At 37.1% G+C, this 14,627-nt stretch overlaps 1 protein-coding gene across 1 annotated transcript in view; it reads right to left on the bottom strand.

Moving 5' to 3' along the window:
* The window catches only part of LOC129253896 (zinc finger protein ZFPM1-like), a 39,806-nt gene extending 29,559 nt beyond the window's left edge, over positions 1-10,247 (bottom strand). Inside the window, exon 1 of the mRNA XM_064095263.1 lies at positions 9,998-10,247. Within this exon, the coding sequence (XP_063951333.1) occupies positions 9,998-10,049 (52 nt within the window). The 5' untranslated portion in view covers positions 10,050-10,247. The remainder of the gene's footprint in view (positions 1-9,997) is intronic.
* Between the last annotated feature and the right edge of the window lie 4,380 nt (positions 10,248-14,627).

Genomic DNA, 14,627 nt, shown 5'->3' with positions numbered 1-14,627 from the left:
GTTCTCACCAAGTATAAGGCCTTCTCCATTGTCTCCCACTCTCCCTTTATCCTTTCTCACTCATTTGCAGCTAGATATCTAAACTTTTGTCCCCCCCCTACTCCCATTTATGTCTTCTGTCTCTCTCTCTCTCTCTCTTTCTTTCCCCCTCTCTTTAGAATACCTCAGCCCAAAAGAGCAATGGATCACAGAGAAGGGGAAACTTGCATTTTCAGTCATATATGAGGTTGTCAGTAGAGGCAGATATGATTTACAATATTTTGACAGCATTAAAAAATTCACTTATTTTTTGTTTATGTGATGTCTTTATACATAGAAAAGGGTCCCACCTAAATAAGGAAGAGTTTGAATTTTTATTATAAAAATCACATGGCGTAGAGTCCGCAGACTGTTTGGTTGATATCAAGTGAGCATGATTATGATTACCTTGTGTAAAAAGGGCTACAGTGTATGTCATTAGCATTTGTTCTGCAGTCTTTATATCATAAAATATCAGAATAAGTACAACCAGGCCTACAGATTCACTGCAAGAGTTTCTGCAAAAATTATTTCTGACCTGTCTCAATTTTATAAATATGCAGTCCATGCATGGCTGATTTCGATATCAGATTAAAGAGATTTCACTGTTCGTCGTCCCAAATTTGAAATGAAATCATATTTGTTAATGGTAAAAATATCTCTGAAATATATAGTGTCCTTTTTTCTGGGAAACACTGCACAATATACTGTAATTTAAATTCCTTTAATGCAATTACTGTATGAACACTTAATTGTTACTGCAAAGTATTAATAAATAGCTTTTGGCTTTGCAGACAGGTTATTCAAATACTCATTAATTTTTCAGAAATATTTGCTTACTAATGGAGAGGGGAAAAAATTAACAAATTTTAATTAGCATCATGCAAATTTCCTAATTACACATTATCAGACTTATTATCATTTATCCCGCAGGCATGTTCTGCCAGATAACACCCACGTCCCATTGATAAACGGGGTGATTATCAAATGCAACATGAATCAGAAAGATTGACTGCAAAGTTAAGATCTGACAGGCTCAAACAGCTGCAGAGCTTTTCCCCGTGTTCTCAACGCGAGCTCCTCGCAGCCACCGGGATTGGAGGAAAGTACGCATGGACCTCGGTGGAGTTTGCAACCGCTGCGGCAGGTTTGCATCTTAATTCCATCTTACGTGACACATGTGAGAATCATAGCGGCCTTCCCCTGGAGGGCTATTATTAACTTCCCATGATCACTTCCCATTAAGGGTTACATCTCTTTTGCAGTCGATTGGTGCGCTGCAGTCTCGTGTTGCCGAATGCGCTCCCTGCACAACGGGAGCAGGAGGGTTAAGACCTCAAAGGGAAGCACTAACACTCCTACTCACGGTGAAAAACAAGATTTTGGCTTATCATCCTTCAGTTTGGATTTGAACATCACAAGGTGACAAACCCGCAGATCTCTGTCTCAAAGAAAGGTGCTCTGGGCTAGGTTCCAGAGGGACATTGGCAAGGGAAATACACCAATTCAAGAGTTTTGATAAGATAAAAATAAAAACTGCTAAATAATTGCTTCTGGTAAAATATTTCTGAAGTGGTTGAGTAGTCTTGGTTCACAGTCTTGGGCTCATGGAGTCGCACTAATCAATGCTACATTTTTTGTTTTCAATATCAAAGCGGGTGTTTAATAAATTATTGTACTTCTGATGATGAATCCTCTGACAAACAACATCCACTTATCCATAATTTTAATGTTCCAAAGCCATAATGATAACACTGTTAGAACTTCTGATCAAAGACAGTGTCTTAAGTCACAGAATGACTAATATATACCTTCTATCTGGAGCTATAACTTTAAAAAGTGCAGATCTGTGACACAGACTTGACTGGGTCAATAGTAGGCATAACATCTTGCACCTTATAGGCTGCCTGCTCGTTTGATGTGTTTTTTATTCCAATAAATCAATCCTATTGTAATTTAGAATTGAAGATATTAGGAAATTACAAAATTAAGGAAAATGAATTGACAATTGATATGAATTGAGCATGCAGTATTTAAGCTAAGTGTACCTTTTAACTTCAAACTGATTTAGGTTTATAGGGAAACTCCTTGTAAAGTCCAAATCAAAGGTATAGGATAGGCTACATGTACATGTACTTGCATACCTAGCCAACAATTGCACTCTTTCTACGCCATTAAAACAATTAATTCCATCATAATCAATAACAGTAACAACAATCATTATCATTATCCTCCTCCTCCTCCTCATCATCATCATACAGAGGTTTTTTACCTGACTGCTAAGAAAGCACGAATGCCTGTGAGCAAGCAACCAGGGGACCAACGACTTAAGGTCCTCTCTGAGAGACCTGGTAATGAGGATAAATGCCTTACCAAAGGGCACTAGCGCACCACTTGGGAATCGAACCCGGGTCACCGGAATCCAAAACCCCTGCTCTACCTACTGAGCAATCGCGCCTCCCTAAATCATCATCATCACCACCACCACCACCTCCACCACCAACACCAACACCAACACCAACACCACCACCATCACATTAGAATATGATTACATGACATGTTCACACAGTTGGTGCGATGGTAATAATCCTCTTGGCATTGATTTCACACAGTATGGTGTCTTCAGAAGGGCCTATCTGGTAGGGATATTTGATGACATGGTCATCTAAGCAAAGATGGTTACCACCACCACTGTACAAAATATGTAGGACTGCAATGTGAATTTATTACAAGTTTTGAATACCTGGTACTATCGATAAAAATCTGCTGGTAATTTTGCATTATCTTTGTAGGCAAGATAGGCAGTTTTATTTTATCTTGTGACCTTTTAACAGATCTGACAGATCAAGTACAGTGCAGGGGCCGCGGAATGGTTTTCAAAGTGGGGGGGCTGAGCCAAAAGTGGGGGGGCTGACCATGCTAAAAATCACAATCATATGGTAAATTTTACGTTTTTGTACACGGTTTTGGAAAAAAGTGGGGGGGCTGAAGCCCCCCACCCCCCCCCGGTTCCGCGGCCCCTGCAGTGTGTTTACAATCAGTAATGATTAATATTCTGAATCAATGATAGGCTGGACAAGTCTGAGGGAGGGGGAGGGGCAGGGGGAGGAGGTGGCACTCAAGTAAAAGAACTCTACTGCACAGAGGCTTTAGGCATGTTGGTACAAACTGCCAATTAAACAATATTTCCACTGCCTTTTTTGCAATATTATTATTTTGAGCATGTTTTATCCTATCCCACAAATAGGTAAGCATGAGCAAGAGTTTTCCTTTGTGTAATCATGGACCTTCCAGGCTGATTCGAGAAGTACCTGTAATAATGAGCACTTTTAGAAACGACATAAACGACTGATACGAGATGACGTCATTTTTTGGCCTGCCATATGCCTCAGGTCCTCACACCCGTCCACTATCAGAATAGAGAACCTCGTCACATTCATTTTGCGGCTCTCCTAAATCATAGTCGACGTGCACGTGAGTGACGTCATTTCAATCTCTCAAGCTCAGCATGAAGATCAACCTTTTCCTTTTAAAACACAGTTTTCAATGACTTTTCACAAAATTAATGTAAGTTGTACGATGCATTATGTTTATCATATTTGAAATTGCTTTCTGATCTCCAAAATATATATCGATATATATCCTAACTCGCATAAAAAGGAATCAAAGCAAGTGAAAGGGCAAGTGTGCACAAGTTGCACCTTCGCATCACCCGGGTTGCCAGGCGATGGTACGCTAGATCTTCCGGGTCGGGCAGCATGTCATGACACGCTGGTTATCGCGCTGTTTCACGTGGACGTATGTACACGTACAAGTCGAGTGAAGTCTAAAGTATTCGCATCTGTAGTGAACAGGGGCAGACGACGACATTGACTCGAACGATCAGACGACTGCTACGCCGTTCTCGTTCACTGCTCCTAAAAGTCTCTATTAACACAATGGTTGTGGACAGAAGGATACAGTTCTAAGCCTATTCCTCTTGCATTCGCTTGCATCCTCCCAAATTCACCAAACTGAGCCTTGATTGGATTCCCTGTATAAATGTGAAGTTGGAACTTAGAACTGAAGTTACTCACTCTTTTTCATAAAGCCCATAAACATCAACATCCAAGCAGAAATAATCTCTTGACAACATAGGCTAGTCCCATCTAATCATTTTCTTCCTTCCCTTTGGGGTCTTCAAAGCTTTTTTTTTCATTATCACCCTGACACTTATCATCGACACTGTACTATAATCACACACCAAACGCATGATTCAACCAACTTATCTCGGCTTTTTATCTTTTTGACAGTCTTCATGCATCAAAGTTTTTTGCCCATTATCAGTTGAATAAAGAGACTTGTTCCTTCTTATCAGAGAAGTTTTATCTCAGCTTAAAGGGGTACCCATTTGATCTATTTTCAGAAAGAAAGAACATAACAACTCAATTCATGACATTTCAGACTAATAAAAAAATTGTAGTGGTTGAACTCTACGTAACTTCAAATGACATAAAAGCCATCATGTAATCTGGCTGTCCTGGTAACATGCAGCTAACGATTTAAGATAGACAAGTAGTTTCTTTTTAAATTTCATTAAGAATGAATTATGAGTATTAATCTGAAGATATGTTGCCATTTTTTTAACCAAATAATGTCACTTTCAAAGAAAAAACAATGCTGCACTACTGTATAATCATGGATGTATCTCCATGCAGCATGCTATGATATAATTATGATTAATGAAAGAATGATGATGATGATCATCATCATCATCATCAGAGAAATTGCAAATAATCTATTAGATCATAATGGATCATGGCTGTACAAAAAATGATTGTTTGATACCTTTTATTGTAGATGTAATACCCACTTACTAAACAATATCCCGTTTCTAGAAACTATAACCACACCAAGGCGAAAACCAAAAAAAAATATTTTTTGTCAGTTGGAGCATACTTGTATGCTATCCAATAACAGGACAATGCTGCTTTGTGAAGAGAAGCTCTGCTAAGTTCAAGCCCTCTTCATCAAAAAGGACAAATCCCTTCAATAAGAGAGAAATAAAAATCAAATGTGTCAGCTTTAGAGGACTGTTCAACACCCCCAAAGAAAGGATTGGAGCTTTGTATCATTTACGAGACACCAATCAAGTTTATCTATCCATCTGATCAGAATATTTTCAAGGTTAGTATGAAAAGGCCCCAACACTCCAAAGACCAGCAATTTTCGCACAAAAGCCTGTCATCCAATTATTCTTTTCTATTCATTCTATCCCAATTCCATGGAAGAGCACGTACAAAAAACCCTTTAAAGCAGGATGCATCAGAGTCTGTGATAAAGCCTGATGATAAAGGAAGGAGCACCCCCCTCCTTTTTATCTTCTTGAAGTTATCTGATAAGGGTTATGGCAAACACAACCTAGCAATTCTTTTTGGGGTGTACGAATGATAAGGATAGCCTTAGAACATGGTGATTTTGTTTGTAGGTCTTCTTGGATATCGGAACATCTTTCCTGCAACTTTATTCTCATCATGAACATTGAAAAAGGAATTGTTCCTCTTCTTGTCTTTGCATTTTATCATTTGCAGCTGGTATTAAACCGATATTTCACCTGACACCAACATTAAAAAAAATAAAATCAATCATAGAGTCTCAGAGGGAGCACAAATAAGAAAGCCTTGTTTAATCACATTGCTTCAGACAATGATGACCAAAAATAAAGGTTCAAATTGCAGACGATGGAAAGGTGTATTAAAATTCATGTGAATGCATTCATGTAGGCATTCAGCATTAAATTAGGCCCAATTCTCGTCGAGGGATAACAAACATCCTTGAAGTCAGAAACAATAAAAAATGTTAGTTCCTTTGATGAATGACCTTCGTTTTCAATTTTCATAAATTATTATCAGCTACTACTTGATGCTCAATGATATTCTGTTAACACGAGCAAGGTTTTCAATATTAGACAGAACACAACATTAAAAGGAAATCAAGATCAGTGATTCACATGAATGACTTTCATCATAATAACTCCCTGCTTTCATGAAACTATTCAATGTGAGTGATGGTGGTAAGATCTTGTCTATAGATACAGACATCAATGAAGATCGTTGCCATCATTTCATGATCAATCAACTTGACAACGTGAACCAATAACCCCCAAAACTTTTCAAAAGTCTGCTGCAAGTATGTGGGGACAACACAAAAGTGATAAAGATGGATATTATAAGTCAAAAAATTGCCCAAACTTCCAAGAAACTGGGAGGGAGACTAGAGGGGAGAAGGCGAAGAGCTGAAGAGCCCATTAGAGCAATAACCAAGTTGTTATCACCATGGCACATCAGTGCCTGTTCGCTGATAAGATGCCATTCATATCACGCTTATCTTTCGCTCCCATCTGTAGCCAGAGCTATGTGGCTGATAAGCAATCTTGCCAGCGCTGTGCAAAGTCCCTTACTTAGCTGATAGGCGAAAGATAAGGAAGCCTGTCTCTTTATTCCTCTCCAAAATGCCTTACTTTGTAATCTCCCATATCTTGATTCCCCTTTAGAAATTTATTGCTTTATGGTTGCCTGTGTGTAGTTTCTCAAATATCTTTTCCCCATTCTCTGTCTTTTTCTTGTATTTTTTTTCTTTTCTTGGCAGTTTTTTTATGGAACCTCCTTGGTGTTTCTCACCCAAGTTTGCAGTTGTTCTATAGATGAAATGTAAATTGTTCAGTGAAGACCATACATGTACGGAGGAGAAAAATCTTGGAAAACTTCTGGAAAATACAAACTCCAAAGTGGGGCTTGTATTGTACGTGGAAGTTCGTGGAACACACTTGATCAGACATTGACAATACAATATTTGTTTCTAGCCCAAAGCTAACTCTAGAAATTCAATGTTGGTGTTTTTGTTGCTCTTCATTCTCCTCACAAAAATTGTTGGTGCTATATCATTTTAATGAAACAAAGCAAAAATATTATAGAAGTGATATTTCGCTTACATTAGTCTAAAAACATGTTACACAGGGAAACCACTTTTGCAAGTAGGCCTACTACTCTGTGAAACCAAGGAGATATCTACTTGTTGAGACTGTGACATCATTTGTGTATATAGTATGCTCAGGGAAGAAATGTCACAGATATTGGAAAAAAAATTGGGAAAACACTCAAGCCCCCCCCCCCCCCTAATTGACTGATCAGTGGGGATTAAACTTTGAAGTTCAAATAATAAACAACTTATAAAATATAGGCTCACATTATGACTACAGTATACAGGCCTGCACATTATTAAAGCCTTTTTTATGTTAATGAGAAAATTAGCTTGCAGACGAATAACGTTTATATGTCCTTAAAAACCAAAAATTATACTGAAGTGAAACGGTGCTTTGCCCATGATACATTTATATACACTTCAGACTCAGAATGGCATTGATCTGGATGGAATATGAGTCTACATTAAAGGGATAGTCCAGGCTGAAAGTGTTTATAGCTTAATAAATAGAGTAGAATTCCTTGAGCAAAATGCCGAAAATTTCATCAAAATCGGATAACAAATAACAAAGTTATTGAAATTTCAAGTTTAGCAATATTTTGTTAAAACAGTCGTCATGAATACCCATAGGTGGTCTGATGTCACATTCCCACTTGTTCTTTTGTATTTTATTATATGAAATTAGGTTTGTTAAATTTGTTTCCTCCAAGAACTAGAAAATTTGATTGACAACTGATTTAATGCATTAGATATTTATTGTTGCAACTTATTTCATTATATAAGGGAGACATATTATTCACTCAAGTATGAAATAATGAAAAAACATGATTTTATGTAATAACATAAGAAAAGGGAAAGTGGGGATGTGACATCATCAGCCCACCTAATGAATATTCATGACGACTGTTTTCACAAAATATTGCTAACTTTACACTTCAACAAACTTTATTATTTGTTATCCGATTTTGATGAAAGTTTCAGCATTTTGCTCAGTGAATTCTACTCTATGTATTAAGATATAAATATTTTCAGCCCGGACCATCACTTTAACAAGAAATATCCTGTGTTCAATCTTATTTGTGTGATTGATCAAAGTCAAACTCAACTTGATAAACTATCAAACGATAGGAGTAAGATCCATCAGCCAATATTAAACAAGGACTAGGTATTCATCAAACAATTATTTTCCCCCCTTTCTGTCATCATACTCTCCCTCCCTCTCTCTCTCTCTCTCTCTAATTACACAATAATGATCACAATCTTGTGCTTGTTTCATTTTTCTTTTCTCTAGAACACATCATCACATCTAAGAATCTTTTTGATGTTGATAATACCAAGTTCTCCAGAAATTACATCATCCTATTCAAAATTGATTGACCACTGATTAACAAGTTGTATCGATGTTGAAATCTGCATGTAGACTGTCTCAAACCAAGGAGGCAATTTTCCTTGCTCAAACCAAACTGATGATAGTGTGATAATTCATTCTCATTGAAGAAATCAAAATGGTATCATTTAAAGCAAAATAGAAGCAATTGAAAAACTAACAAGCAATTAAAAAACTAACAACTTCATGGACATATTTTTTTTTACTGATTCTCCTTTTATCTCTATTCTCTTCCCATACATTCCTCAGTTTCACCATTCTGGTGTTCCCATTCTTATTTACTCATATTGCTTTGGGGAAATATATTGCATTCTTTAGAATTTTTCCCCTTTACCTCATGCCTATTTCTATTCCAATTTAACATTTTTTGCTGTATATATATATATATATGCATTCTTTTCTTATCTATTCAACTTTGTGAACATCTCTCTTAAATCTGGTGTGATTTTTTTACTCCTTAAAAGCTTCTTTTTATTTCATGATGTAACCATATTTGATGTATATATGCCTATACTGTTGTAATTTATCTCCAAAATGTTGTTCAATCTCAATTGATAATTTGTCTATTAGTTGTTCAAAACACTTTGGACACTAAGTGGGAAACACACACGGGTCATGAAAAATACATCCAAATAAACCAAAGACTGCAAACTTCCCATACTTACAATTTCTACTTCTATTCACAGTTCATCACCTTACTTAGTGCTTTGACACAAATACAAAGTAGACTAGGTTGAGTCAGTCCCATAAAAACAAAATAATCTAATTGATCAGATGTCTCAGGGCTAATCGTCATGGGCTCTTCAGTTCAGTTCATTTTCACCTTCTAGTTTTAAGAAGATATTTTTGTCAATAAAGTGATATTAAAGGAGAGCTACAAGGTGATATACTCTGATGATGCTGATAACTATAAAGCATAATGGTTAAGTGGAACTAGAAATAGGTTAAAATATGATTAGATACCAGAGATTTGATTTCATTTGGTTGCCAAGATATATTTTGTTATCATCAAAATTAGCAAGGCCAAACAAGAATACAGGTGTGTGAAAATCAAATTGCCTTTTTTCAGATCCCACTATAATTTATTTTCAGTTAATATCGGATGGCATGTTTTCTCATGATACAAGCGGCGGGGTAGGAGGAGATAAGGGCAAAAGCAACTCATATCTGATCACTGGATACGATAAGAAACGCGGTGTACGTATCCGGCGATAATGAAAACTACGGATGAAAGATCGCCTGGCGTAGGCAAAGGCGTATAACACACGTGTATTATTGGAAATGCTACAGCCAAGCTGCTCTGGAAAAATTCGTTCTTGTCGAATAGCGGTTTGATTGTGGTCATAGCACGAAGCCACAAAGTCATGAAATGCGTCAGATTAAATTCGCTTTTACTACTCAATATGTGATATGTTATCTATGATCTAAATTATTAACAATATTAAAAATATTAACAAAATTCATATCGTCATCAGAATTTAATCGGCACACCACACCGCTACCAACAAAGACGGCTTCACCGGCGCGGCCCGTTGGCGCGGAGCCCCTCCGTGCCGAACTGCACAACTGAATCACATCGAGTTAATAATTTTTTATAAATGTTTTATTTTGAAGAAACTAAATACAACTTACATTTAAGCGGTTTAGGATTACTCTGCTTTCTTCGGGACATTGTGATCGGCATTCTCTGGAAGAGAAGGTCAAATCAAGATCCAAAATCACAAATTCCTCGCAATTAATGTCGTCTGCAACTGCACGATCTCTTCGCTCCAGCCATAGCTAACTTTGAAGTGGGAAGAAAATCGTACGCACACACGAACACACGTACACGTGCGCGTTGGTATACTCTCATCATGGAGCTACTCGTACTCCGGAAAGATCTGATGTTGTTGTTGGTTTCTTTCTCACAACTATGCAAAGATCATGCACCCCCGCCCTTTCGTTCCCGGCGGATCAGGGGGCCGATTCACCCCCCCCCCCCCCATGTGCGTACAGGAGTGCCCCCCCCAACCAAAAAAATCAAAGAAAACGAAAGAGGGTAAAATAATATCTTTTTCCAAATATTTGTCAAAATCTATCACAAACTTGGATTTCTGTAATAAAAATTTCGAAATTTTTGCTCGCTTGCTCGCAGCGTCTTATTAATTTCACGCGATACGCCTTCTCGAGCCCCCTTAATTGTTTTGCTCATTACGCTATTGCCCCCCCCCCCCTTTATTGGTGGTGCAAAAATAAAGAAGAGAAAAAAAGATAAAATAAGGAGAAGATAGACGGAGAGAAAGGGGATTTGAAGAAGTCAAAGAAGGAAAAGCAGAGAGGAAGAAAAGGGGAAGAAAGGAGTTTTCAAGTCACCATATAAGAATAACTTTTCGGCTAGCGCTTCGCGCTCGCATCATTTGAATAGTTCTATTCAAATACTATCAACCATCCATAACTTACCACCTCCCCTCATTTTTCTCATGATTTTTCATCACCATCTTTATCATCTCGCCAACATCAGTTTCGTCATCAGGACTGGTCGTCATCAATTCAGAATGATCATAATCGTCGTCGTATTCATCGGCATACTCGTATGCCTTTCCAATCTAATTTCTCATCACCTCGCTCGTGCCTGTGTTCCTTAATTCTCCTCTCATCACATGCTAATACTTGTCATCAACTCATTGTCAGCAACACCGCCCCACATGCACCACAAATGCCATCACCATGACCATGCATGCACCATCATCGTCATCATTATCATAATTATCAATGATATGTTATGTTATGCAGGGCCCGCTGGAAGTACAGCTTACAGCTGAAGTGGCTATTACCCTGGGTAAATAATAATGATAATAACAATTATCATTATTATTATTTTTATTAATATTATTAGTAGTAGTAGTATTATTATTATTATTATTATTGTTATTATTATTACTATTATTATTATTGTTATTATTATTATTATTATCATCATCATTATCATCATAATTATTATTATTATTATCATATTTTATTACCATAATCACCATCATCATTAATCATTCCCCAGGGGGGCAGGGGCCCTCCCTCCCCCTATTGGCGCAGAGGAAAAAAAAGGAAAAAGGGAAAGAAAGAAAATTCAATAAACAAAAGTAAAAGAGAGGAGAAAAAGAAAAGGAAAATAAGAGGAGGAAGAGGAGGAAGAGGAGCAAATAAAATAAGATGAGGGGAAGACTTGCAAAATTAAAATATATATATATATATTTCATGTCACTATACGCTATATAAGTTTTTCGCTCGCGCTTCGCTCTCGCATTGCCTGATCGATGATACATATCTTATTCCCGGATCTTATTTAATATATGGGCTGATATTTAGCTTAGAATATCATGTTTGAAGTCAATATACAAAACATATTTCAACTCGGACATCGAGCTTTCATTATTTTGTTTGATTTACAAGCTAATTTGAAAAAGTGTTTTGTAAAATGTTTGTTTCCTGGTCTGAATATCAACATTATTTGATTCGTCAAGTACCTATCCTCTTCGTGTATTCCATAAAGTTCAAAACCTTTTTTTTTTCAGGTCTGATTGTCAAAACGTATCAGCTAGCGCTGCCCGCTCGTATTTTGATTGAGTTATATTCTATAACAAACATCTTAAAACCCCCTTTTCATGAGAGTTTATCAATGAAAAAAATCAGCTCGTGATTTGCGCTCGCATGATCTATTGTTAAAAATTTATCCACCCATGCATCCTATTCATAATTACAAAAATGCTTAAAATGTCAAATTTTTAAGCCTTGATATCAACAAATTTCGCGCTCTCATTAGGCCTGTTACTAGATTAATAAATAAGATAACAACATCGTTATGAATTCCTATAAAGTGTCCCTTCATTCAGAATAGAATATCGGCAAGTTTCATCTCGCGCGTAGAAAGATGAATAGGAGGATAGTCATCATTTTCATATGATGACGAATGTTTTTAGAATGTCCAGGTCGTAGGTCAAAATAATATTTTTTTTTAATATCCGCTCGCGCTTCGCACTCGCATGACTTTATTTCAATCCATATCCACTTAACAAGTTTCCTACACAGTGCTTGAAACAGTGCCTAGATTGACCCTTTTTCAGATCGGATTATCAAATATTTTCAGCTCACGCTTCGCGATCTCATTATTGATTTTCATCATAAATAATGTATTTAGAATTCCCAGATTCTAGGTCTAAATCTAGAACACGCTCACGCATGTTTATTGAGATACGCAGCTTGTTCTTTATCTAAAACGTGCTTAAATTATCCAGTTTCAGATCAGAATATGAAAACATTTCTGCTCGCGCTTCACGCCCGCATTATGTATATATGAAGATACCCAGTTGCCCAGTTTTCATGTTTTGCAAAGCACGAATAGAGTGTCCCCTTTTTGGTCTAAATCTCTTTTTTTTTCCGCTGGCACTTCGCCCTCGCATCAATCGTTTAGTTATGTACCTATCCTGTTCATGAATACAAAAAAGTACTTAGAATTCCATATTTTGGCTCAGAACGTCAAAAAAATTGAGCTCGCGTTTCGCGCTCGCATTAATTGATTGTTGAAATATATATTGTCTTCATGGCTGACTGCGAACAGTCCTTAACAAATCCATTCTCGATCAGGCTAGAATAAATATCAAAATTTTAATTTCGCACTATTTACATAGGGCTTATGAGATTATTATATGTTTATGTTGTTTTAAAAGAATAAAGCTATAGTGACTGTATAGTATATAGTGACTACCCCTTCAAATATGCAAACAAAAATCAATTTTGAGCGGCTGATCGGGGAAAATATGGGTAGAAAATTCCCCCCCCCTTTGACGAAAGATGGCTTCGCCCCTGTTATCATCATCATTAATCATTCCCCCACTCTTCCTCCCCCCCCCCCTTCTCCTGCTCCTCCACCTCCTCACATCCCCCTTCCTCATTCTGCTTTCCAATCTCTTCCTCTTCTGTGCTTCACAATATACATGTACACAGAGGCGGATCCAGGATTTTTCGAAGGGGGGGGGGCACATTTTCCCCAGGAAAAAATTGACAAGCAAAAAAAAGGGGGGTCTTAACTTTCAAAGGGGGGCACACTTCTGTTTAGATTTTTACATTAAAAATTCTAATTGTGCCTCTCAAGGGGGGGGGGGCACGGGCCGGCTGTGCCCCCTCCCCCCCCCCAACTGGATCCGCCAGTGTGTGCATGTACATCATCTTTCTTTTCCAGATAAGGCTTTGTCCTCCACCGTTAAGGTCACACGGGCCTAACTACAACTGGCAGGCCAAAGATATTCATTCGAGCCAACCCATTGCTCAATTTTTAAATTTGATATTCCTGATTGAGAAAAATGAATGAATATGATTGACAATCTAACACTGATTCTAGGGAGGGTACCTACTGAACTTCCGTTTTCCAAATTGGAAAGATATATCACTACTTTGGAACTATATTTTTACTGGCGGAATAATTAGGGCCATTTAACTCTCTCAAGTGATGAATTTGATCCTGTCAGGTGTAGTCTTCATAAATGCCGATTTATTTTTAAAATGAGCCGGTCGAGGTACCCTTTTCTGGTCAGATATGGAATGTCAGACATATATCCTGTCCACTGGTAGTAAACATTTAACCCTCGAATTTCCTCCTTATTTTTTATTAATTTTTTTAAAGTGCCACTTTAACACACGAGTCTATGGGAAATGAATTAGGCCTGTGATAACTACATAATAGAGATGTATTAGTATACATCTCTATGCTGAACTACGACTCTTCCACCTACTAGGACTATATAACCCAAACTGTGTGATGGCGTACTCCTAAAAACAACTTTCGGTCACATCTATCATCCACCCATATCTATCTACCTCTGAATCATTTTGTTACTTGAATATGTTGAAAGTAGTACGTCAAACAGAGTTTATTGGTGATCTATGTCATGATAAAGAATGATTGCATATGATTTACTCGAAATTCTGAACTGAGTTCCAACGAACTTTGAAATTTCTCATTCATCATATAGATCATAATGAAATCAATATGATCTACTTAATCCAATACTGTATGATGAAAGCTTGTTATGAATTGAGCGAATTTCATCTGTATTATGCATTGAATTAAATCTTAATCATAAATTGAATTAAATTATTAATTGGATTTCATCTCATTTCTTACCATAAATCGAATCTAAATCGACACTTATTCGACTTCAATTTCATTTGAGACTATCATCTTATCATATTATCAAATATAAAGTGAATCTAAATCGACTCTTCAGAAGAA

The sequence above is a fragment of the Lytechinus pictus genome, chromosome 2, assembly GCF_037042905.1.
Source record: "Lytechinus pictus isolate F3 Inbred chromosome 2, Lp3.0, whole genome shotgun sequence".
NCBI lineage: Eukaryota > Metazoa > Echinodermata > Echinoidea > Temnopleuroida > Toxopneustidae > Lytechinus > Lytechinus pictus.
Note: the sequence above shows the minus strand (reverse complement) of the source record. Positions and strands in the feature narration are given on the sequence as shown.